The sequence below is a fragment of the Elaeis guineensis genome, chromosome 9 (genome assembly GCF_000442705.2).
Source record: "Elaeis guineensis isolate ETL-2024a chromosome 9, EG11, whole genome shotgun sequence".
Lineage (NCBI taxonomy): Eukaryota > Viridiplantae > Streptophyta > Magnoliopsida > Arecales > Arecaceae > Elaeis > Elaeis guineensis.
This window is the reverse complement of record NC_026001.2, coordinates 12576217-12603611: the sequence shown is the minus strand read 5'-3', so window position 1 is coordinate 12603611 and position 27395 is coordinate 12576217. Positions and strand designations below refer to the sequence as shown.

The window sequence follows — 27395 nt, the reverse complement described above, 5'->3', positions numbered from 1 at the left end:
CTTCCAACCACACATTAAATTAATAAAAATAAAAATAACTCCCATTATTTTTGCAGAGTAAAGGCTTAGAAGCATATTAACCGTAACCACGCTTTGGGCTACCACTTCAGCCACACACACACACACACACACAAAATAAATAAAAATATTTCAATCTCAAATTACATAAAATTGTTTTTACCTTATTTCTGGTAACATCGCTCATAAAGTAAATGTTTCGAATAGTAGGGACAGTAGAGTCTCTTCCATCGATTCAATATGTCTGGATTCAATCTTGATCCCAGGTGGTTGTCACCCTCCAATGAGAACCGGTCCAGATAATTGTTACCTCTAATAATTCCCGAGTCAACTCTTAGGATGGCATTTGGTAACCCTTATATCTTTATCCTGAGATAATTTAATTTCAAATAATCTAACATTATCTTATTTGGTATGCTATGTTTTAGTAATTAAATTAGATCCTCTGGTATCCATGAGTAATCTGCTTGATATTCCATGCGAATCTAAGATTGACATATCAAAAATATGCCTGATATATTTAAAAATATACATATTTATTAATCATATAAAAAAATATAATAATAAATTATTAATATATTTATTGATTGATAATTATTAACATATTTTACTAAAATATATGTATTAATCTACAAATTATTAATCACATAAATTATAATAATTGTTATTATAGAATTAATATTTTTATTTATACTTATATTATTGTTGTAATGCTGATATTTATTTTGATTAGCAAAATAAGTCAAATAGAAGTAATATATTAATAGTTTTATAATACAAATATAAAATACAATGATATATTTCTATTATAATTTAAAATTATGACTGAACAATAATATGATTATAATATAATCAATAATTTAATATAATATAATATATCATAAATATAATATATAATATCAATACAATGTAATATATTATGGTATATAATATACTATTTATTTTTGTTAGATAGAGAATATTTTTATACTGAAATTTACCCCAAGATCACTATTTTGGAGTGATCTTGGATATCAATCTTAAGAACAAATTTTCCATCACAGAGTTGGATGATAATTTAAAAAATGAAGATGATTTGATATTACTACCATATAGAATCATCGTGATTAGGAGTGTAATTAAATAAAGCTGAGTTAAATAGTTAGAGACTTGAGTTCGATTTGATTAAAATTACTCGAGCTTGAAATTTGATTCAAGATCGACCAAGCATTAATATCTGAAGCTTAAAATCGACTCAATAAAAAAAGATAATATATGACATCAACTTAATTTGAATATCAATCATGCCAGTTTAAATTCGAACTTTAATCAAATCATAATATATAGAGATATATTATAAGTATATATATATATATACCACTTCGCAATATAATCCGTTGACTAAAATCCGAGTAGGCGGCATCACACTACGGTAGACAATACCTAAAGCAACCGAATTTTGAATCCAAAGCAAGACGCAAGAAGCAGATGAGGCGGCACACCTTCCCCATCACCGAAGAAAACAAGAAGAATCCCCACCCCGAGAGGACCAGGTGTTAGGCGAGTGCGAACTCCCTCTCTCCTACGATACTTCCTCCTCCCCCACCTTCCCACCAGTATTAAAACCCAAACCAAACTCCCCCTTCTCTTCCTCCATAACACCACTCTTCATCTCTCCATCGTAGTCCATTCCCATGCTCGCCCATCACTACTAGAATACCTCATTGATCTGTAGAGGAACTCCTTTCTAGGCCACGACCAACCTCCATTTCCTTCCTAAATAAACTCACCAGTAGAAGATGAGTGGTAAAAGTATAGAGGACCACCCCAAAAGACCTGGCCAGCAGCAGAGCAGTGCAACCCGATCGAAGCTGATGATTCTTCTGCTCGTAATTTTGAGTAATATGCTCTCCATCTACCTCTTCTCAGGCCTCTCATTGGAGAACGCCCCCAGGATCACCCTCTGGGACTCCAAGGCCCTCCTCCAAGTGCTCGACTCCACACGACACAAGCTCTCCGCCAGCGAAGCCCAGCTCGCCGAACTCCACCGCCGGCTCTCCACCTCCAACTCCCTCCTCGAGACCCTCCTCGACGAGCTCGGCAAGGCCCATGGCGACAAGACTCCCTCGCAGAATCTCGACGGCTGGCAAAACGAGCTCTCCCGGGAGCTCAAGCTTGCGGTCGGGCCCCACAAACTCCCCGTGGATTCACTCCCCTCCTCGGCACCCGCGAGCTCTACCCCACGCTCGGCTCCCCCTGCCGCCGATTCCAAGCCGACCTGACCGACTACATGTCTTATGAAGTCGGCAAGGAGTGCCCCAGCGACGACATCTTCGCGCAGAGATTGATGCTCAAAGGCTGCGAGCCGCTCCCCCGCCGGCGATGCCATCCGAAATCTCCCGCCGGCTACGTCGAGCCCACACCATTCCCAACGAGCCTTTGGACCATCCCGCCGGACACCAGCATCGTCTGGGACGCGTACAGCTGCAAGAACTACACCTGCTTAGTTAACAGAGGCAAGGCCAAAGGATCCTACGACTGCAAGGATTGCTTCAACCTGAACGGCCGGGAGAAGGTCCGGTGGGAATACGACAACGGCAATCTCGACTTCGGGATCGACAGCGTCTTGGGGACCAAACCACCGGGAACGATCCGAATCGGCCTCGACATCGGCGGTGGCACCGGCACCTTCGCGGCTCGGATGCGGGAGCGCGATATCACCATCGTCACGAGCTCGATGAACTTTGACGGGCCGTTCAATAACTTCATCGCGTCGAGAGGGCTCGTGCCGATTCACATCAGCATCGCCCACCGGCTTCCTTTCTTCGACAACACGCTCGACATCGTGCATTCGATGCATGTGCTCAGCAATTGGGTCCCCGACATCATGCTGGAGTTCGCTCTCTACGATATCTACCGGGTGCTGCGGCCGGGGGGGTTGTTCTGGCTGGATCACTTCTTCTGCATCGGCAAACAGCTGAACTCCACGTATGTGCCCATGTTCGACCGGATTCGATTCAAGAAGCTGAGGTGGAACGCCGGTCGGAAGTTGGACAAGGGGATAGACAAGGATGAGTGGTACGTTTCTGCACTGCTAGAGAAGCCCATGACCTGATGAGTTCCATATGACCCATGACTAGAATCAAAGGTTGAGACTGGGGGTTTGTGAGTGCGCTGGTGGACGTAAGGGAGGTCATGAAGGGAGCTAAAGATCAGATGCTCGATGGAGATGAACGATCTTATGCTGGATTTGGTTTTGACTTTTTGTTCGTATGCATACTTTGCTTCTTTCTGATGCAGAATGAATTCATTGGGGATCGGTAGCAACAGGCATATATGGGCCGTATGTATGTGTTGTCTTTTTTGAGTGAATAAATTCAGTATGTATGTGTTGTCAACCATTGTTCTGGAAAACAAATTGAATAAATAAAAACTTCAAATTTCTACAGATTGACTTTAACCAGCTGTTTTTGAGTCTTTATCAAAGAGAGGGGAAGAATCCAGTTTCTGATTTTTTTTTCCCTCTAAAAAGTTCTTAATTTTTATAATTATCACCTATTTTCATTTTCCAAAAGAGAATAAAAATGATATACGCAATGGAAAAGGCATCACTTTAGCTGGTAGTGTATTTATATAGCCTCCCCAAAAACCTGAGCAATTGGGAGCTTTTGCATGCTAAAGACAAGTGAAGTTGTGGGAGATCAGCCTGAGGGGCCATGATAATAGCGGAGGTAGGGATAAAATCAAATCGGATACGAGTCAGATATTGATATATTTATATTTATATTTATTTTTTTCATAAGTAAATATGAATGTTAATCGGTTGTAAAAATTTATATTTATATTTATTTTAAATAAATACAAATACAAATTAGATATCCGAAAAATGAATATAAAATCAAAGAAATTGTTAAGTGAATGATAAATAAAATTAATAGTATGTTAATGTGATCATATTTTTTTAAAATTCATGAGTGCAATATAAAATTAAATAAGATCACAAATAAAATCGAATATTCGGATACGGATTGGATAGTTATTTATCTATATCCATTATTTTTCTTTGATGTATATGAATATGGATACTATATGAATACTTAAATTTTTATTTATATTCAAATATTTTCGGATACCAAAATAGATCTGGATGAATGTTATCTGATCCACTTTCACCCCTAGGTTGATGAGCTTGAAATTTGTAAACAACTGATTTCTATAGGCTTTCCTAAATATTTTAGATATTTATAATAATTTTTACTGCTAACATTAAGAGGTAGGTGCACAAGAATCAATTGATGGTTGAACATAAAATCCAACAACAATATCATGGATAAAGAAAAAAAGAGAAAAAAAAAAAAGGAATAAACTTGATGAAATTCTAAATTAGGTATCCGGCCGACTTGTAGAAGGGGGTTTTAAGAGGAATCGAGGTGTCTCAAGAATGTTAAATTAGGGGTTAATCTAGTTCTCAACAATAGTATGATGAGGTCTAGATTCATTTTTGAATGCTAGTTTTGGGGTAACTTGGATAGATGGTATCCTGTAACCCAATATCCTCTTTCCCATCCTTCTCTAAAGATGAGAATAGTTTTCTCTCCACCTACATATGCAAATTTGTGATGCAATCACCAATGGGGACACAAGACCGACTTACATACATGTATACATTAATAACACAAATCTACGTCTTTAGCAACAAACTTTGGAGCCAGTTTTTCCAGCTTTCTAGTAAAAGAAAAACATCCACAATGAAAGTGTAAATACCTGAGAGACTTCCTTTTAGAGAGCCATTTGGTACATACATACTCATACACCAATATTTGTTCACCTTGGTCAAAGCAAAAGCCAATGACAGTGACGAGGTTCCAATGGTGAACTCTGCTCAACGTCTCAATCTCTGATTTGAATTCAAGACCACCTTGCATGGATGCTTGTTGAGCTCTTTTGACAGCAACCTGTTGCCAATTAGCAACTGTTCCTCGGCAAACTTGTAAAAGTTGCCACAAATATCACAATATCATGGACAAATTATACATGGCAAACATTTTATATGTTTCCAATATATTCATTCATTCATTGGGACGTCAACAAGCAATACTTTGGTGCTGTGGTAGTTTACTTCTATATCAGTCTAAACAAAGTCAAAGTCGATCTATTGAATGTTCTTCAGCACAACAACTGTGTTAGTACGTAGTAATGGCGAAATGGTTTATAGGATCGTTGAAATTTTTCAAGTGCACAGCTCTTTATCAATTTACCAGCATAAAATAACAACTGGTTTCCACATACTTGAATGTAATTTCAGGAGTAGTGATTTTGCCATACATAAGGTTTTAAATGCAGGTTAGTACCAAGCATACCATACCTAACTGATAGGGAATTGGCACTCAGTATGCTCCTTCCACCAACACTAGGTACTACACTGGTGTACCATATGAACTATGAAGACTCCGTTCGCCCATGGTGGTCATATGGCACTATGGGTACCAGTCCTGGTTAATCTGACCGTAACTTTGGATCCTATGAATCCATTTGTATTCGCATGCAGGTTTATAGTTTATTTATAAAGCAACTTGGATAATAATATACTTATTTTGATTAGCAAAATAATTTAAATAGAAATAATATATTAAATAATTTCATAATATAAATATAAAAAAATATAGAGACATCCCTTCAAATTAATTTGGATCATTTATGCTTGGATCCCAAAAAGTTAAAAATGTATCTATTAGTCATCAAAATTTTAAATTTATTGAAATATAGCCGAGCCATTTATCTGGATCCTAGCAGTGTTAATGGAATAGCATTAATGGAATAAAAAAAAGATAAAAATAATCTTCACTCAAAAATACTATCATTTATCTTTCATCTATATGTACATATCTTAAATCAATCCATCCATATTTATGAATCTTAAAACATTCCATCATCTATCATCTATCTATTTATATATCTTAAAGTACTTCATTTTTTACCATTCATCCATTTGCACAAATCTTAAAATATACCATCCTTTGCCATTCATTTGTCAACATTGATTTTAAAACCTACACAGATCTTTAAGTGCTCCATTTTCTACCATTCCACCATTTGTATAGATATTAAAGTGCTTCATCCTTTATTATTTATTTGCCAACATAGATCTTAAAGTACTCAGACCTCAATTATCCATCTGTATACATAGATCCCAAAAAGCTCTATTTTATTACCGTCCATTTTCATATATCTCAAAGTGCTCTATCTATAATCTATTTGCCTACACAGATCTTAAAATACTTCATCTATTATCCACTCACCTACACAAATATGAAAGTGCTCTATCTTTTGTCATCTATTCGTCTATACAAATCTCAAAACTGTACTTCATCCTCTATTATCCATCTACTAGGATATATCTTAAAATACTTTATCCTCTATCATTCATTTATCTATATAGATCTTAAAGCGCTCCATCCTCTATCATCTATCCTTTTGCACAAATTTAAAATCATTCCATCTATCATCCATCCATCTATACATATCTCAAAGTACTTCGTCCTCTATTATTCATGTATCCACATAGATCTCAAAGCACTTCATCCTTTATTATGCAATCGTCTATATGGATTTTAAAATATTGTATCCTTTATCATTTATCTGCTTGCACAAATCTCAAAGTGCTCAATCCTCCATTATCCATCTATTTGCATAAATCTCGAAGCACTCCATTCTCTATCATTCATTCATTTACACAGATCTCAAAGTATTCTATCTTCTATCATCTATTCATATGTAGATATTTCAAAGGACTCTATCTATCTTCATTCATCTACTTCTATAAATTTCAAAGCACTTCATGCTTTGTCATTAATCTGTCTATATACAGTTCAAAGCATTCCATCTTTTATCATCCATTCATTTTTATGAATCTTAAAACACTTTACTCTTTGTTGTATATTAACCTACAGAAATATAAAAATACTATATCCTTTGTTATTCATCTGCTAGCATATATCTCAAAGTACTACTCTTCCTCTCCTCTTCATCTCCAACCAAAACAAAAACCTTTTGTTTAGTTAGTAGGAAGGATAGTTTTAAAATTTTACGAAAAAGTTATCATATGATCCTCACATGATAATATTTTATAACAAAGATAGATGATTAAACTACATCATTATGAATTTAAATTTTTAATAGCTAATTAATATTTTTTAGACATTTACGGTCTAAGTATAAATAGGTCAAACTTGGAGATATATCTCTATAATTTTATTTATATATCGAAGTATAATAATATATTTTTATTATAATATAAAATTATAATTGAATAATAATATATCAATAATATTTTTAATAATATATATTATAATATAATATATATTATAAATATATAATATATAATATCCATATAATGTATTAATACTATATGGATATATTAATTTTTTATTAAATTTAAAGATATTTTTGTTTCTAAATTTCAATCCTAAATTATTTTCTTGAAAAATATATGTAACTTTAAAGATGGATTTTCTATCATTGAGTTGAACAGTGATGTAAAAAATAAAACTAATCGGGACCATGATCATATAAAATCATTACGATACAATTAATTAAGGTGGTATAATTAGTCACCCCATTCCAAGCGTCCTTAACAAGCTCATTGATCTGCTAGTGCCTAGCACACGATCGTCCTAGCACCCTATTGCATCTATCATATAATATTATAAGGATGCAATTAAATATCAGGCACACAATCACCCCATCCCAAACGTCCTTAACAAAAACAAAATACCTCTACCCAGTGGAATCCACTGGCTCGAGCCTGTGTAGGTCGCATCTGGGTCGGCTACCATAAATAACGCAAATGCCTTTTGTGGAGTTAGTAGGAAGGGTAATTTCAAAATTTTATAATATTTTGTAATGAAAATAAATGATTAGATCGCATCGTAATGAATTTAAATTTTTAGTAACTAATTGATATTTTTTAAATTTTTATGATCTAAATATAAATGACCCATATTTGGAGGCATAATTTTATAATTTTATTTATACATCGAAGTACAATAGTATATTCTGTTATAACATAAAATTATAATTAAATAATAATATATTAATAATATGATTAACAATATATTATAATATAATATATATTATAAATTTAATATATGTAATATCAATATAATATAACATATAATATTAGTATAATATATTAATAATATATGGATATATCAATTTTTTATTAAATTAAAAAAAATAATTTTATCTCTAAATTTCGGTCAAAAATTGTTATTCTGAAATGATCTTGAATATCCAATTTTAAAGATGAATTTTTTATTGTTGAGTTGAACGGTGGTGTAAAAAGTCAAAGCAACCTGGGATGACTATCATATAAAATCACCATGATACAATTAATCAAGGTGGTATAATTAGTCAGCCCATTCCAGCCTCATTGATTCGCAAGCGCCTAGTACGCGATCGCCCCAGCGCCCTATTGCGTCTATCATATAAAATTATAACGATGCAATTAAATACCAGGTACAATTAATCACCCCATCCCAAACATCGTTAAAAATAATAATAATATCTCTTCCCAGTAGAATCCACTGACTGGAACCCGGGTAGGTCGCATCCGGGTCGGTTACCATAAATAACGCCGCGTCACACTAGGCGAGGCTGGAATCTGAAGCACCAAACTAATATCAAACTAGCCGTTACCGTCTCCAACAGCGGAAAGCACCTCAAGCAACCGATTTTGAATCCAAAAGAAAGTCGCAAGCAGCACATAAGCGAACGCGCCTTCCCCAATCACCGGAAAATGAAAAAAAAGGGAGAACAACACTTCCCCACAACCCACCCCTTCTCCCACCAGCATTAAAACCTAAACCGAACTCCCCCTCTCTCCATCTCCACTGTAGTCCATTTCCATGCTTGCTCATTACTAGTAGAATACCTCATGGAGTTGTGGAGGAGCTCCTTTCTCGGCCACAAACAATCGCCATTTCCTTTCTAAATAAACTCACTAGCTCGTAGAAGATGAGTGGTAAAGGTATGGAGGACCACCCCAGAAGACATGGCCAGCAGCAGCAGAGTGCAATCCGGTCGAAGCTTAAGATCCTTCTGCTCGTGATTTCAGCTAATGTGCTCTGTGTCTACCTCTTCTCGGGCACCTCATTAGAGTATGCACCCCGGATCCACCTTTGGGACTCGCAGGCCCTCCTCCAAGAGCTCAACTTGACACGCCACAAGCTCTACGCCACCCAAGCGCAGCTTGCCGACCTCCACCGCCGGCTGTCCGCCTCCAGTTCCCTGCTTGAGACCCTCCTGAATGAGCTTGGCAAGGCCCATGGTGACAAGACCCCGTCGGATGAGCTCGACGGCTGGCAGAAGGAACTCTCCGGGGAGCTCAAGCTTGCTGTCGGGCCACATAAGCTCCCCCTTGGATCTACTCCCAACCTCGGGACCGACAAGCTCTACCCAACGCTCGGCTCTCCCTGCCGGCGATTCCAAGCGGACCTGACCGAGTACATGTCTTATGAAGTCGGCAAGGAGTGCCCCAGCGACGACATCTTCGCACAGAGATTGATGCTCAAAGGGTGCGAGCCGCTCCCCCGCCGGCGATGCCATCCGAAATCTCCCTCTGGGTATGTCGAGCCCACCCCGTTTCCTGCGAGCCTTTGGACCATCCCTCCGGACACCAGCATCGTCTGGGATGCATACAGCTGCAAGAATTACAGCTGCTTAGTTAACAGGGGCAAGGCGAAAGGAAGCTATGACTGCAAGGATTGCTTTGACTTGAATGGCCGGGAGAAGGTCCGGTGGCTGCATGACAATGGCAATCTCGACTTCGGCATTGACAGTGTCTTGGGGACCAAACCACCGGGAACGATCCGAATTGGCCTCGACATCGGCGGTGGCACCGCCACATTCGCCGCCCGGATGCGGGAGCGCAATATCACCATTGTCACCAGCTCGATGAACTTTGATGGGCCGTTCAATAGCTTCATCGCATCGAGAGGCCTCGTGCCGATGCACATCAGCATCGCCCACCGGCTTCCCTTCTTCGACAACACGCTCGACATCGTGCATTCGATGCATGTGCTCAGCAATTGGATCCCCGACATCATGCTGGAGTTCGCTCTCCACGATATCTACCGGCTGCTGCGGCCGGGGGGGCTGTTCTGGCTTGATCACTTCTTCTGCATTGGCACACAGCTGAACACCACATATGTGCCCATGTTCAACCGCATTGGATTCAAGAAGCTGAGGTGGAACGCCGGTCGGAAGCTCGACCGGGGAATACAGATGGATGAATGGTACCTCTCTGCACTGCTGGAGAAGCCCATGACCTGATGAATTCATGACCAATGACTAAAATCCTATGTTGAAACCGGATGAGGGGTTTGCAAGTGCAAGCAGACATGAGAAGCAAATGATCAGATGCTCGATAGAGAAGAAAGATTTTATGCAGGATTTGGTTTTGAGTTTTTGTTCATATTCTTTGCCTCTTTCTGATGCAGAATAACTTCAGCAGGGATCAGCAGCAACAGACACATATGGGCAGTATATATGTGTTGTCAACCATTGTTCTGGAAAGCAAATTGCATAAATAGGAACTTCCAGTTTACCAATTGACTTTAGCCTGTATTTTGAGTCTTTATCAAAGAGAGGGGGAGAATCCAGTTTCTGATTTTCTTTTCCTAAAATGCTGTTAGCTTTCATTACTGTCCCCTGTTTCCATTTTCAAAAGGAGAATAAAAATGATGAAAGCATTCTTCACTATATCACAAGGTACATAAATTTACATATAATGGAAGTCATATGAGTTCATAGCACAATTTGACTTGTATAAAGCACCTATAGTTTTCACACAAACCCAGCAAGATAAGAGAATCTGCATCAATAACATGTAGAGATCGATGGCAAATAAGTTATTACTACTATTGCTGCAACTCACTTAGGTTCTATCTTGGGAGAAAATGGCCCACCACTGTAATCAAAGGAAGAGTTGCTGCTGTACGGATGGTCCCTAGTCCTTGTTACAAAGCTTTCAGAAGTCGAAGTGGATCTGACATGCAGGTTCATGCCAGTCAATGGAACGATGTTCTCAATCTCCTTCACCACCTCACTCATTAAAGGCCGATCAACACTAGATTCCTCCACACACTTCATCGCCAGGTCGATGAATCGACCAAACCCTGCTGGTGTGGTGCCTAACCCAATTATAGGATCAACAAGGTCATGGAGACCACACAGCTCTTTCGACTTGTCTATAGCAGCCCTAACCTCCCTTACAACGTGTCGTCCTCGCTCTATAGGTCTTCTTGCAGTTACCAGTTCCAGAAGTAGAACACCAAAGCTATACACATCACTCTTCTCAGTCAACTGCTGGGTCATATAATATTCAGGATCTAAGTAGCCCTGCAGGAAAAATGACAAAATGATTATGCACATAAGAGCTCTTTTCTAACATTAGAAACCTTTGCTTTTTCTGCCCTCTTCACTTTTGCAATTGAGCATGATACTCTACCTTCATTTAGAGTACTCACCATTGTCCCTTTAACTTGAGTTGTAATGTAACCTTTATTTTCATCGCCTATTGGCTTAGAGAGACCAAAATCAGAAACTTTTGCATTTAGATGATTGTCAAGAAGGATGTTGTTTGACTTGATATCTCTATGAACTATCCGGGGGTTTGCAAGCTCATGTAGGTAAGTAAGACCTCTTGCTGCACCAAGGGCAACCCAAAGTCTCTTTTTCCAATCTAAACGAATTCCAGACTTACCTGCAGATTAAAATTTAAGAAGCAACACTTAGTCTGTAGAGTGTAGACACAATGAAATTACTGATCCAGCCAACTGAAATGCATCAAAGTTCACCTCAACTTACAGTGCTTGAAATGCATAAACTCCAAAAAACAAAGTAAGATGTATAAATTGGTTTCTAAAGCCCATACCTACAGGTATACATGGTTGACAGATTCAGTCTCTAGAGCCAAGAAGTATTTATGGGTGTAAAGTAGCAAAAGCAGCAACATATGGCATCAGCCAAAAGATTATGAAACACTGAATATGATATACACAATGGAAAAGGCATCATCTTAGCCAGTAGTGTATTAGATAACCTACTCATAAACGTGAGCCATAGGGTGCTTTTAATAAAAGATTAGTGAAGCTGTAGGAGGTCAGCTTAAGGGGCAGCGACAATGGTGGAGGAGCTTGGTGATGTAGAAGAATTTCTAAATTCGATGTGGACCACTTTAGCCACTAGGGTTAAGCGGGACAAGATCCAGGAACATCCATTACATAGGAAAGTTGAAATGCAAGCCAAATTTTCGGATGCTATAACTTGGTCATACGACATCCGACTGAGATTATCTTTTTTTTTAAAAAAATAAAATCGGATTATTTTTCAAGACCTACGACATGACACCCGACCTTTTAGAAGGTGGCACCCTAGCAATCAGGCCCAAATTCCATTGTTTGGAGCACAGGCCAATCAAATCAATAGTTTCCTTAACGTATAAGAATTTAACCAAGATTATCTCTCAATTTGAGAAGAATCAGATGGAATGATAAAATAAAGTTGATGTAGAAGTCAAGATCTATCTTATATAGAATTTTAGCTTTTTCGAATTTATTTCTATCAGTCATATCTTTTTAGATAAAAGAGTCCTACTAGAACTAAAAAGAAAAACCTAGTCTGATTGTGCAGGGGCAGACTTCACTGATGTAAATAGAGGCTATATACATTGGTTTTAGAGGATCAATAAAAGAAAAGGGACTTAAGCTCTATTTTCACAAGTATTCCGTCTTTTTCTAAATTTCTTTTGAGAGATTCATGTTGAGCGAACCAAGAAATTCTTCCTTCCCCCCAATCAAATCACTTGGAAATGTGTAATTTCTTCAGCCAGTTTCTGCAAGCTTCCGTAGATGTTCTAGACATTTATAATAATTTTTACCACTAAAAGCAGGTTTTTCAAGAATCAATTGATGGTTGAAGGGAAAAGCCAACAACAAAATCATAGACAAGGTAAAAAAGAAAAGAAAAATAAAATTAAACTTGATGTAGTAAATTAGGTAGCCCACCAACTTGTAAATGGAGGGCTTAAGATTACTTGAGGTGTCATGGTGATGTTGCATTAGGGGTTAATATAGTTGTCAACATTATTATAATAAGGTCTGGATTCATTCTTCAGTGTTAGTTTTGGGGTTACTTGGATACATGGTATTCTAGAACTGGTATCCTCTTTCCCATGCTTCTCTCAACAATATCAAGATGTGAATAGAATTCTCTCAACCTATGGATGCAAAATTGTCATGCAATCACTAATGGGGACACAAGACCGACTTACATACATGGGCACATAAATAATATAAATCTACATCTTTAACAACAAACCTTGAAGTCATTTTTCCCTAGCTTTCTAGTGAAAGAAAAACATCCACAATGGAAATGTAAATACCTGAGAGACTTTCTTTTAGAGAGCCATTTGGAACATACTCATACACCAACATTTGTTCACCTTGGTCAAAGCAAAAGCCAACAAGACTGACGAGGTTCCTATGGTGAACCCTGCTCAGTGTCTCAATCTCTGATTTGAATTCAAGGCCACCTTGCATGGATCCCTGTTGAGCTCTTTTGACGGCAACTTGTTGCCCATTAGCAAGTGTTCCTCGGTAAACCTGTAAGAGTAGCCACAAATATCAAAAAATCATTGACAAAATATAGATAACATTCTTTTTATATGTTTCCAATATATTCATTCATTCATTCATGGGGATGTTGATGAGCAATACTTTGGTGCTTTTGTGGTCTACTTCTATCTCGGTCTAAATATAATCAAAGTCAGTCTTTTGAATGTTCTTCAGCACAACAGCTGTGCTAGCAGTAATGCTGAAATGTTTTACAGGATCATTGAAATTTTTCAAATGCACAGCTCTTTATCAATTTACCAACACATAATAACTACTAGTTTCAACATACTTGGACGTAATTTCACGAGTGAGTAGTACACAAGATTTTGTCATACACAAGGTTTTAAATGGATGTTAGTACCAAGCATACCATACCTAACTGATAGGGAACTGGCACTTGGTATGCTCCTTGTACCAACACTAGGTACCAGACATATAAACTATGAAGACTCCGTATGACCGTAGCAGTCATATGGCACTCTGGGTACCAGTCCTGGTTATTTCTGCCAGTAACTCAGATCCTATGAATCCATTGGCATTCAGATGCAGGTTTATAGGTTATTTCTGAAAGGAACTTGGATACAGTAAAATAAATGATAACACATGCTCAAATTTGAATTTAAAGCTACATCTGGATCTTTCTGCAAGCAAATTAATTTGACATATTTAAGTTGTATTGTAGTTGTTTACGTTATTGCTGTTTAACTGTTCAGAGTTCCAGAAAAAAGAAAAAATGGGGAAAGAAGGTTTTTATCTGCTCAGCTCCACCTAGGAACCCTCAATATAGTGTTTCTGCCTGCACAAGCTGTATTTACCTTTATATAAATCAAGTGCCGAATAATCTTATTATACTAGCAAAACTTCTAAATTTTGAATAGACATAACTAAATCAAGGCATCACACCTGTCACTTTTATTTCTTCTTTAAAGAAAAAAAAAACTACCTTTCCATAACCACCAGTCCCAATGTCATTGTGCTCTGCGAAGTTGTCCGTGCATTTCTTCAATTCTTCAAATGAAAACCATTTTGGGCCCTTCAAGTCTGGAGCGCTACCACTGCTTTTGCTCGGGTCCCAAGATCCTGCCAAAATGATTAAACATTAATGCTTACAGAACTCAGTTTTAGATATGAGATAAACAGGAAAGACAGAAGAGTTAACAAATTTTTTCCTCCATGTCTTACCAAAAGGCTGGCTTAATTCTTTAGCCTTTGAAGCCTTTCTCTTTTGTCGAAGTGCAAAAATGATCAAAATGATAACTATAAGTGCAAGAACCACTGCACCAACTGTTGCTCCAACAATCACTGGCACTTTTTTTGATTTCGAACCCAATTCAGCTTCTAAATGAAATAGGAAGAGATTTTAGTCTGTCAAACTCCCAAAAGTAGGAAAGAGTAGCAGGAGAATAACTTGAAATTAAGTTACCCGTATATGGTCTTGCAATGAAATAATAGGGACCAAAATCAGATGGGGCCTTGAAGGTTACATTGCTGAACAAGTTCGACATTTTAGCAACATCGTATGCATCAAAACGTAACTTTCCAGCTGGAAAGAACCAGAAATCAATTTGAAGGTAGTTGTTGTTATTTATGTGTGGGTCTTGGACGGACACCGAGTCCACCGGAATTTGGTTATCCTCAAATGTCTTGGAGAGACCTTCTTCCAGAACTTGATAATGTTTTGGATTATCTGTGTTTGAGAAGGTAATAAACCTGAAATATATGGTGCCCACATATGGATATGAGCAGTTACAATGAGGACTGAGGTCTTGATCTGAAGGACAGACAATGTTCCCACAATTCAATATGGGAGTCACATATGCAGTGGAATTGGATTGTGGTGGAACTGTGCAATCCTTGCTGTCACTTGTTCCCCCTTGGTTACAGTATGGATTGCCATCAAGTCTGTAAACATGAAAAAGTAAGAATGCATGGCTATCAAAACCAGAATACAATGAAAAGAATAAATTGCAACAAAATTTTAACTCTAGTTCCTCTTAAACGATAGATAAATAACTCTAGTGAATATAGAGAATCCTCTTTTTAAACATTAACTCATATCACCATTTGATAAATGGAACTAAAACTGAACATAGCTTTTTCTTAGTTGAAAGAATCTGAGCAAAAAATACGTGGCATCTCACATTAGTTGGTTGGGGTACACTCCATAGTTGAGTTTTTGAATATCATTGTTCTGCAGATCAACAAGGTAGAGCTGGCTGCTGTAGTTGGTTCCTAGATCCAAAGTGCCATTAAACTGGTTGTTCCTAAACCTCCTGCCTCCACCATTTCAAGTCATCAGCATATAGATAAAAAGAGAAGGATTATACAAGGTGCACAATTTTCATTTGAATATTCTGGGTTTAAAAGCTAAATTTTGCTAATTGAAATTCTCAAAATGAAAAACAATGCCATTTTTCATGTAAATCATACTCACACAGTCTGTAGCTGTGGAAACTCAAATAGAGACGTTGGTATTTGCCCTCCAACTTTTAAGTATTCCAACATTCTGAAATTGACAAAGAAATCAAATCTTAGAAGCAATGCCTTAAAACTACAGAAGATGACTAAGAAAGGTCGCACTGATTTTGCAAGCCAAGAAGAAAATCTGTTGATTATGTATGAAGGGACCAAGTGCAAGAATAGAATTGTCTCACTTATGTCTTATAGAAATGGCATTCCAGTCCTCCCAAATTTAATATTCCTGCTGCTATTGTTTGAGTAGGAGGGTGGAAGCTCCTCCTTTGTTTTATTGGATACGGGCAAGGATCGAACCCAAGCCTCTTGTATCAACACAAGAACTCCACTAGTTTGACCTTTTGAATATGCCAAAGTTTGGAACTCCTGCTCACAGGTCACAGACCACAGAAGAGGAAGCGGGAGGAGCAGGGCATTGAGGGTTTGGGGGAAGAGGGAGAGAGAGAGATTGAGAGAGAGGGAATACATTGTTGTCAATGATGACAAAGTTGAAAACCAAGGTGGAACTTCCGACTCATCGAAACTGTTGTTGCTCAAGTCCCTACATGAGAAATTGTTGGTTAGTGCTCAAAGAATCTTATTACAGCTCCCAAAAAAGAAACTACTTATCACAGCCACAGATTCATCATAGAAGTGAATATAGAAACCACTGAAAATGACCATCAAATTCAATGTACTGCAGATAAAATTTATGTGGTGCAGACATGCCTTAAACAACAACAGAGAACTATTCATTGATAAAAGAAAAACTGCTTTCTCAGATGAAACTGATAGGATCCATATGGTCGTTTTTGTTGTCCCAATGAAATAAGAAGTCACTTCTGTTTTTCTTTCAGACCCAAGAAATGTATTGAAGTTTTATTATCATGTAACTCAGTTATGTCTTATTACTTACAAATAAATAAGCGCATTCATTCCAGTTAAGTTTGGGAAGGGACCAATCAGCTGGTTGTTCGATAAGTGCCTGAAATAAAAAGGTGATCATCCTCTGAAACTAGTAATAGAGAAGCAAATGAATTTCTAACTGCAGAAAGAAACACTCACAATTCTGTAAGGCTGGTAAGATTATTGAGGTTTGAAGGAACATAACCATTCAAGTGATTCCTGTCAAGACGACTGTGTCAAACAAGCAAAAAACAAAAAGTTAAAAACATGAGCTGAGTATTTATGCCTAATTTAATTCCAGACTCAACTTACATAGCTGTCAAGGATTGCACAAGTCCTATCGTGGGAGGGATGCTTCCTGACAAGCTATTGCTATCAAAAAGCCTGAGCACTAAAAGTTGTTAATAGAGAAAACAACTACTTGTTCCTTTTCAGTTTCATCAGAGATTTACTTACTCTATTAAGCATTTTATAACTCATATGCAACTACTCTCCTTTCCTCTCATAAATATATATAAAATAAAAATAATAAGGCTTTTGAACTTGGCACTTCAGGAGCTTACACATGTAGCAGACGCATGTCTGAGTGGAAGAGTTTGGGTGGAATGGCTCCAGAGAGATTGTTCTTGCCAAAATGACTGTAATCAGATAAAGAAAATGCTCCTTCAAATTGTTATCAAGGCATGAAATAAATAATCTAAGCTCACAGAAAACAATACTATCACATACAAGTGCTTGCAATTGGTCAACATATCCAGGCCGAGGCTATTTTCACTGGAGACAGGAATGGGTCCAGAAAGCTCATTGTCGGTTATATCTAACCAAGTAAGTTCTGACAGGTTACCAAGAGAACCAGGGATGGATCCACGTAAGTTGTTAGAATTCAGAGATCTGATGAAAGAAGCACAGTTGATTAATGTAATTTAGAAACATGCCAAAAGGACCAAACTATATTAATGGTGCAAAATAATAATCAGGTGAACTCATTGTAACAGCACTTGATGCCATATTTGGAACCAAAGTACATGGAAGCAGTCATATTTATTAAAGCACTTGAAATCTCAATTTCACTAGGCAATGATCATATGTGAATATCGTTATTGTGTATTTGTAACTTGAATTTCTGACGTCAATGTAGTCTTTATTATATGACACAAGGCATATAACATTATCCTCTAATTTTTGATGTTTTCAAGTGGACTTTTAATTCTCTCTCTCTCTCTCTCTCTCTCTCTCGGGTGCGTGCATGTCTGCACTCTCTCTCACACATGCACACACAAAAGGAAAAAAAAGAAAAAACAACCAATAACTCTTCATGAAAGTTTCCTCTTAATTCGATGACAACTTTAAGAGAGCAGAAGAAATGTTTACACAGCTGTGACACTTACAAGAAGGAGAGCCGTGCTAGGTTGCCTAATTCTGGTGGGATATTACCACTAAAACTGCAACCAACAAGGACCCTGGGAGAAAAAAGAAATTTAGAAAAGATTAGCTCCAAGTCATGATCCAGCTAGCCTACACAGATCTATGTCAGTTCCAACACCAGGAGTAGCTCACAAGTATCTTAGTTTCACCAGATTCCCAATAGATTGGGGAATTGGTCCATTCAAACCCTCATTGTAAGACAGGTCCCTGCAAAAGTTAACTTATAAGAAGACTGACAAGTTAAAGGCATATTAGAAAACATGCAAATCATGGTGACTAGAAAATACAGATGAGATACTGAATGAGTTAAATTAAATATTGACGGTGTGCTTCATGCATTATATTTTCGATTTTATGACATCCAAGACCATAAAGCAAAAGGCCAAAAGCCATATGGTTTCTAGCAATTAGTTGATAGCTGGGCTCATCCTTTCTGCAGTACAGAGCCCCAGTTATAGAAACTTACAGAGCCACCAATTCAGGCAGATTCTGAATTTCCGCAGAAAGAGTCCCACCAAGCCCCAATCCTGGTAATGTTCTGAAATACATGTGTGGCAATTAACGATTCAAAAAATTGAAGCTGTATTTTTTTCTGTAATGTTTAATGAAATTTTAGACTTGCAGAACTGACATAATAATGATGTGAGAATTGGAGCAACTGATTCCAACCCAATTAGTTCCACAAGGATCCAAACCGACCCAGCTTTGAGGTTGATTTTCCCAACTCTCGGCCAGTGAATGGAGAGCAGCAGCTATATCAGGAAAAGAAAGATATCTTAAGGATTGGCAGAAAATACTTACATGCTCCAAATAAATAAATAAATAAAGCATCAATCCTTCTGTTAAATTGTTGAATATAACTTGTGCACTTTTCCCAAAAAAACCAAGCATCTAGATAGAAAGCACAACGAATTATGTTTATCAGCATCAAGACAATAGTAAAGAAACTGCAAGGTGGTAGAGAAGAAAGGAACAATTATATTTCATATATAAAATTGATCTTCCTTATTTTGTTGAAAAAAAAGGTGTCATCCTCATAGTGGCAGATGGTACTCTGCAGTCTGCACAATTATGTGACTTCAACTAAAATTTTCTTCACTTACGCAGAGTAATTACATTTGCATACAGTTGCATACCATAAACATTATAAGGAAAACAACAGGAAAAATTGCTTATCCATGCACATACACCAGGTGCACATGCCTGCAGGTGCAGATACACACACAGAGAGAGGGGTTGGGGGAGAGAGAGAAACCTTCTTCAGGAAGAGTATCTGCAGAGATGATTGAAGTCAGAAATATTAGAGTCAGCAAACACACCCAACAGCCTCGACTGATTAATCTCTGATGATTCATTGAAACCAAAGAGATAGCTTCAAGGTGTTTGATTGGCAGTATAACCATAAACTGGGTATTGCGCTCCTTGGGTCAACCAGAATCTAAGAGGCCCAAAGTGTACATATTTATCATATTTGATACATGGTATCATGCCCAAGGAACTGAATTCTAGCGAACTTTTATAATGCTAGCTATTAAGCTAAGTGCAATTCAAATTATAGTTGACTTATGAGTTCTGACGCTAACAGCAAGTTGGTTAGGTGGCGATTACAAGATTCAAAAGTAACTGTCATGGCATCACCTTTTCTGAAAAACCAGTTCTTCCATGGCAATTCTTCAGCCTTGCCATTTTGTTTGTTAAGCTTTAAGATACCGAACCATATGTCAACAGAAGTATATGTAGAGATTCCTATTATACATCTGGAAAGCCAATTCAATCATAGACCTACTTCATTGATCTATCAATTTTTTAAGGTCAAATTGCTCCCATGCAAAACGATAGAACCCCAAAATTCTCCCTGGTTTAGGTAGGACCTCTTATAGTTGAATTTTGCAAAAACTCTGAAATTTCCCATATTTCAGTTTGTATTTAAATACAATTGAGATGAGAAGAAATGTTCTTTCCAATTTTCTCTTTTTTATAGGTTTTGGATATCATATCATCTCATGACACCCCTCCAACAAGTCAAGGGTTTGAATTGGCCAGTCTCTCCATATATAAATGGCATGTTAACCGTTGAATGTTTCAGCATCCCACCTCAAGTTTCCAATGATTTGTTGGCTACCACCATCAGCAACTAAAATTTAAACTCAGCTGTCCTGTCACTCCAGGCAAGTATGAACATCATCGTCAAGCTTGGGTACAGTGTACCACCCAAAAAGGATGGACTCGCTCCCTTTATTGATCCAAGAAACAGGAACTGACCCCAATTTTAAAGCATGAAGCTCTAATTGTCAACACTAGTACAATATTGGCAGTTATTGATTGTTATATCTACCATAGGATAGAGCCTCACAGTTCTTTATTTGAACATGTAATTGGATCTACAAAAATAATAGGTACAAATGGATAATAAAATGTGAGGTTGCACTTCTTGGATCAATGTTCATATCCTTGGGCATGACAGAAGAGGCGTGGATGAGCAAGAAAAAGGATATTCATAAAAAAAAAAGGTGGATGTGACACAACAATATCATAACAGTAATGACTGTCGATTATGAAGTCAATTATTACCATGTAAATACTAGTACTTCTTCAAATTCATATGGCATATCGGTAAGACTTGATTTAAAAAGGTAGAAGTAAAGAGCTTTCAATGACGTTAAACAAAATAAATTTCAAAACCATAATACATAAGCTGAACCTGAATAGTTTGATCACATAAAGACATTGATTATAAAGAAGATTATTTTAATTTTCTGTCAGCGTATACATTTTAAGTGCACAATATTAAGTGTTGATTAATGGATATCTTGAAAATGATGATGGTGAAAAATATCTAAAGGAACTTAAACACCCAAAAAAATGCAATTTGTGGCAAACTGTTCTGTCCAAAATCCTATGGGACTAATTAGTTAGAAATTAGAACAAGAAAAACTGTCTCATGACAGGCATTTACCTCAATTTTCAGTTTCACTGCATACAATTCAATGCGTTACCATCACATAAACAATTGTCCCATCCACCACTACTATGTGTCTGAAAGCGGAATATTTTAGATCAGAAATCATCATATCAGAGGAATCCCCGAAACATCAGGAAATTAACTTTGCATCTCATGTATTGAAATAGTAATGAAAGATATATTGTAAATGCAATATGTGGCAAACTGTTCAGTCCAAAATCCTATGGGACTAATTAGTTAGAAATTAGAACGAGAAAAACTGTCTCAAGACAGGCATTTACCTCAATTTTCAGTTTCACTACATACAATTCAATACTTTACCATCACATAAACAACCATCTCATCCACCACTACTATGTGTCTGAAACTGGAATATCTTAGATCACAAATCATCATATCAGAGGAATCCCTGAAACATCAAGAAAAATTAACTTAGCATTTCATGTATTGAAATAGTAAAGAAAGATATATTGTATGTTGCATTTTTTATAGGCATAAATGGGGCTCTGCTTGGTCATAATAGCACAAATAAATTAAGAAAATCACAGGACTCTTGTTTGCAAGTTTAACAGTCTCGAGATCATAATATCTTTTGGCAATCATGGTTTTAGAAAATAATTCTATAACATTATAATGGCTTTTTTAATAGTTTCACAACATGTCTCTTAGTCTATTAACATATTAGTAGTGAATGTTTTATACACACTACGATTGTTATGTGCTCAATGACCGTTATGATGGACATTATACAAATTAATCATCCTTGAAGGTTCCTTTACATGCATACATACATATATCCATGAATGTATGCATACATACATGCATATACATATACATATCTATACATGCTGCATTTATGTATACAATCAATTAAAATTTATCCGCCAACAATCACAGATATAATATCTTACAAGTCGCTACAATTAACGTTGGTTGTCCGAACCATGCAATTTCTTATTGTTTTAGAAGAAAATATCGTGTTCATAGTGGTTATTTGTTTCTCACAACAAATTGCTCGAAAAATCGCCTCTGATTTGAGATTTTTCCGTCGAGTTTTCTCCTTGAGATTCCGCCGGAGAGATCGCTGATCTCTAACCATGGGTGTCGTCAAACCGGGGTAATGCCTTCTTCCTTCTCCTCTGTCTTTTTCTAGCCTGCCGCCGCCGGATTTTGCCCCCTAGGCCGCCGGATTCGCTGTGAACAGGGTCTCCCCCGTTATCTATTTTTTTTCTCTTATTTCATCGACCACCGGCGGCTGTGACCGCCGCCGTTGAGGTCATCTTCTGATCGGGCTGGGTGTGGCTGTTGGCCGCTGGCAGGGGTTCCACATCCACGGCCGGATGAAGGGGCGAGGAAAAAAAGGAAGAAGGGTTCGGTACCCTGTTTCTACGAAGAAGAAGAAGAGAAAATAAAAAAAATGCAGTGAGCCAGATGAGAAGGGAAAAAAAAAAAAAATCCCACTCTTCACTCTCTCTCTCTCTCTCTCTCTCTCTCTATATATATATCTCTTCTCTCTCTCTTTTTTTTTTTTTTTTTTTTTTTTTTTTTTTTTTTTTTTTTTTTTTTTTTTTTTTTTTTTTTTTTTTTTTTTTTTTCTCTCTAAAAACTTTCTCTCTCTTTATAATTTTTCTTTTAAAAAAAAATTATAGACCAGTAGAACATCCAGATACTTAGACAAACCCAGATCTTGATTGATTCTATAAAAGAAAAAAAAAAAGAAGGGTTCGATACCCTGTTTCTACGAAGAAGAAGAGAAAATAAAAAAAATACAGTGAGCCAGATGAGAAGGAAAAAAAAAAGAGTTCCCACTCTTCACTCTCTCTCTTCTCTCCTCTCTCCTCTCTCTACTTCTTTTCTCTAAAATTCTTCTCTCTCTTCGTGAATTTTTTTTTTTTAATTTTATGGATCAGTAGAGCGTCCAGATACTTAGACAAACCCAGATCTTGATTGATTCTACAAAGGATCCTAGATTTATAATATTAGAATCATTTATCATAATTTTTCACCATCCCTAATCATCTATGATTTTTATGTTTGATCTTGATCATGTAGAGATACGATTATTTGTACAAGATGTCAAGCGGAATATCTTAAGGAGTTCGTTAAGTCAATCATCAATAGAGATAAGGCTTCTTCAACACAATCACTTATATGTTTATGAAAATTGAATCTATATGATTGATGTATATTCTATATCTATCGATATATGTATTATATGTTGTTTAATTGATGTTGTTTGAATTAAGATTAATTGATATTTAATGATTATTGAATAAGAAAAATATGATTTAACATGATTGATGGGGTGGGCGGCATGTAGGTTAGCCAGTCATGCAAAAAATATGATGTATATGCTGGGTCAATCTCGAACTGAGATGCAGCTTGACCTGTCATGAGCTGGAGCATAACTGTACTAATCTATTGCCGGAAATCAGATTATGACTTTAATAATATGAATGGGACATGGATGGTGTTTGGACTGTTTGGCCATGCAAGAAATGTGATTGTGTGCTGAGTCAGCCTCGGGCTAGGGCGTAGCATTATGTTTGGCCAACCATGGACTGGAGCATGATTATAATTAGTCCAATACCGAAAAGACAAACATAAAATATGAAAAAACGGAGCATGCGGATAGTCAACCATATGTGGAATATGGCATATTAGCCACGGGCTGAGATGTTTAGCCTACCAAAGGTTAGAGCATGGTTGTGATTAGTCTAATGCTGAAATCAAATCAAGATGATGAACCTTATTTCATTAAAGTGTATCTAGGCTAGCTGGCAAGTGTAAACCATGGTATTATGATGTCAGCCATGGACTGAGACATGGTTGTCAGCTATAGGTGGAAATATGGTGGCCTATCATGGACTGAAGTATGAGCAGGCCTCGTCCAATACCAAAATAATAATATTGTTTAGATTAGAACTATGTTAACCAAATTATAATAAGTAATTTCTCTGAAAGATTACTGAATAGAATTACTGATTAGTAATATATGACGTGTTGGACATAATTTTAATGATATTATTCAATTATCATATTGATAATGTATAAATTTTATAATTTTTCTATCACTTACGTATATTTGTTAAAAGATATTTTATATTCATAATGATGTGAGTGTAGAGAATTCTTATTGGGCTATAAAGCTTATGACCCTTCCTTCTTTCCTTTTTTTTCAGAGTTGCAAGATATTTATGATTGGCTATGCTTTGGGTTACAGGTGAACAGATGAATAGATAGAATATCATTTATACTTGATCAAATGATTGAAGGAAATTGAATTTGTAATTATATAATTTTTGTTAATTATCATGAAATTAGATCTTTCTTATTTATGGATGTTAAGATTGTATCAAATTTTAAGGCCTTACATGATCTTTAAAATGTTATTTTAGGGTTTATGCGGTCGTGTCGCATCCTAGACCTGGGTGCGGCGTGATAGAAAAACTAGAAGACCATAATCTCCCAAGAGGTGACCCTTCCAACAAAATTCCGACATAAGAAATCAAGCATAAACCAACCAAGCTCTGTCACCAATTGTTATGTCACAAGAGGATGAAACTAGGTTTCTAATAGAAATAATGCGAGGTTCCCGGAATAGAAGCACTAATGCACAATATGGCATGCACTACTTTATTTAGGCCTTTTTGCAAATGGTCGGTGGGTATTTACTCAAATCCATACGTAACTATGGTCACCATGAATAGGTAATATAACAAGAACAAGTAGCAAGCAAGGGCAAGCACACAACCACTCATGGATACCAAATTTACATGACTTGGAACCCAAAGACTGCATCCACGGAGAACAATGCAAATGTAATTTATACTTTCAACAATAGGATATCACAAAAAGTGCAAATAGGATTAGGGGATGAATACAACCCTTAGCTTGCCCTCTAACGTTGGGGAAAACAGGGAATAAGAAGAATCCCTCAAAGATGCAAGATCTTATTGTAGAGAGCCCCCTCAAAGATCTTCACCTCTCCCTCTTTTTCTTTTGTTCTACACACACTCATCCAACCAAGAACAGCCTCCCTAAGTGACCAACCAGCAGGCATAAATATCAGCCCTTGCTTCAAAACCCAATCCAGTGGTTAGTATTGAACATGGATAAGTTACTTGAGTTAGTAGAGAGAGATGATGCTTCACCTTCATATATATAACCGAACAATATAGCCCAACAACAGTCCTGCTAGAAATTGCGCATACAGAAAGGTCCACCATATAGGGCCTATAGGCCAGTGGACCTCAGATCAAAGCTTGTTGGCACCCCTCTCTTCTTAGGAAAGTTCCTGAGGTTTCAATATATGAATGGTTTCATTCCCACCATGTTTTTCAGAAGGAAAGATCAATGCATGTTCCAGTTTACATTGCCCTCTCTGGTACAAAGAAATTCAAGTGCAGAACACATTGGACTTCCCAGTTGACTCACTCAATATGCAAACTAATCCCCTAGAAACTGCACATACAGCAACTTCCACCACACAAAATATTTATAATAATATTATATAATGGCTGTTTTAACAGTTTCAGAACACTTCTGTTCCATAATAGAAACAGGTAACAACAGCAGGTATTTGACAAGCATGTAACTGTTATGTGCTTTATGAATCAGCTCTCTTTGTAGATTCTTGTTATTAAATTAATTACGTTAGTGTTTTATTAGTGTAGCAATAAATCAAATATTTGCTTTTTTTTTTTTGCATTGGCTTTCAGAGATATAAGCTGTTATTTACTGTTAGAGTTTATTTTTGTCTTAAATCTTGACTTCATAATGGTTAGTTATTACTGCATGCTACTCTGCACTGTGAATGTCTAGGGGCATAGTGCAGTTGTTGATGAATAACAACATTCTTCCAGACCCCATGTCAACATGACTCCAGAATTGAGGCTCTGCCACCTTGAGAAGCAGCATGTACATGCACATACAAGCATTTGCATAAGCTGGTGGAAAGGGGCTAATATCAATTAAATTCAAAATAAAATCTAATATTTTAATAATCTCAAGTAGTAAACAAGTAAACTTCTTTTTGAAGCACAAAAGAAATTCAAGCGAACAGCAGATACAGTAAGACTTAGAAGTTGACTGACATTCTATACAAACTTCTTTATGAAGCACAAAAGTAGGACTTAGAAGTAATAAACAAGTAAACTTCTTTCTGAAGCACAAAAGAAGTTCAAGTGAACAGCAGATACAGTAAGACTTAGAAGTTGACTGACATTTTATACAAACCAGAGTACGAGAATGCACGCATACAACAAAGTCTATTATGCCAAAAAAAAAAAAAAAAAAGGGATACTACAGTTAACATTGCGTCTTCAAAATAATTTGCCACTGGTTGGTTGGCTCAGTACACCAGTTGAAGCAATGAGTGAATACAATCCACAGCACAGCATTCACAAAATATACATGGATATGATCTTGATCACTTCTCACCTGCACAAAGACCATAGAATTCATCAAAATATATATATATATATATATAGAAGTGTAATTTGTGCTTTTACATGTTCAACTGATTCGACCCGAATATATAAAATTTGCAGAGAAAGTAGTGCATATGTTGTTACATTGGGGGCATGCATCAATATATGCAGTTACAAGGCTGATGCCCAATGAACATTTCATCAGACCCATCTTGCATATGTATGGTCATGGTTACAGTACAAATGGCCGATACAGAGGTTTACACACACTAACCAATCACCTAGATACCTTCAATGTTTCCAAGCATTGAAGGCTAATCACGTAGTTTGAGTGAGCATTAAATGTGTCCATTTTCCTCATTTATGTTTAACGCTCATCTCCACCCAGCAGCAGAAGAAGAAGAAACAGTGGGATACGACATTCTCTCAGGTACTTGCATTTAAGATGGAAGGCTGTCAAGACAATAGCTAGAATACAGAGATAAGCGGCATATGCTAAGAATTTTGGTGGTGGAGTGCATCCAAAAGGTTTTCACTGAAGTA

At 36.9% G+C, this 27395-nt stretch overlaps 2 protein-coding genes and 1 pseudogene across 5 annotated transcripts; 2 read left to right on the top strand and 1 right to left on the bottom strand.

Annotated features, from left to right (window-relative positions):
* The first annotated feature begins 1642 nt into the window (after positions 1 to 1642).
* On the top strand, positions 1643 to 3446 carry LOC105051544 (probable methyltransferase At1g29790; annotated as a pseudogene).
* A 4927-nt stretch (positions 3447 to 8373) lies between these two features.
* Positions 8374 to 10631, top strand: LOC140851578 (probable methyltransferase At1g29790). The gene has a single exon (XM_073243440.1). The coding sequence runs from the start codon at positions 9013 to 9015 to the stop codon at positions 10327 to 10329; it is 1317 nt and encodes a 438-aa protein (XP_073099541.1). The 5' UTR covers positions 8374 to 9012; the 3' UTR covers positions 10330 to 10631.
* Positions 10632 to 10737: 106 nt separating this feature from the next.
* LOC105051546 (leucine-rich repeat receptor protein kinase HPCA1) lies at positions 10738 to 21371 on the bottom strand. 4 transcript variants are annotated; one of them, XM_073243437.1, is made up of 19 exons: positions 19714 to 21371; positions 19090 to 19210; positions 18925 to 18996; positions 18591 to 18665; positions 18422 to 18493; positions 17763 to 17924; positions 17597 to 17671; positions 17346 to 17417; positions 17193 to 17264; positions 17044 to 17112; positions 16615 to 16689; positions 16108 to 16179; positions 15815 to 15946; positions 15097 to 15575; positions 14856 to 15008; positions 14617 to 14753; positions 13442 to 13661; positions 11526 to 11761; positions 10738 to 11397 (listed from the first exon to the last, which is right to left on the bottom strand). In XM_073243437.1, exons 1-19 carry the CDS (start codon positions 19859 to 19861, stop codon positions 10930 to 10932), a joined length of 2910 nt encoding a protein of 969 aa, XP_073099538.1. In that variant the 5' UTR covers positions 19862 to 21371; the 3' UTR covers positions 10738 to 10929. The 4 variants fall into 4 exon arrangements, with proteins under 4 accessions (XP_073099538.1, XP_073099539.1, XP_073099537.1 ...); XM_073243438.1 differs by having other exon boundaries at positions 14856 to 15011; positions 17193 to 17252; positions 19714 to 21370; XM_073243436.1 differs by having other exon boundaries at positions 14856 to 15011; positions 19714 to 21369.
* Positions 21372 to 27395: the final 6024 nt, after the last annotated feature.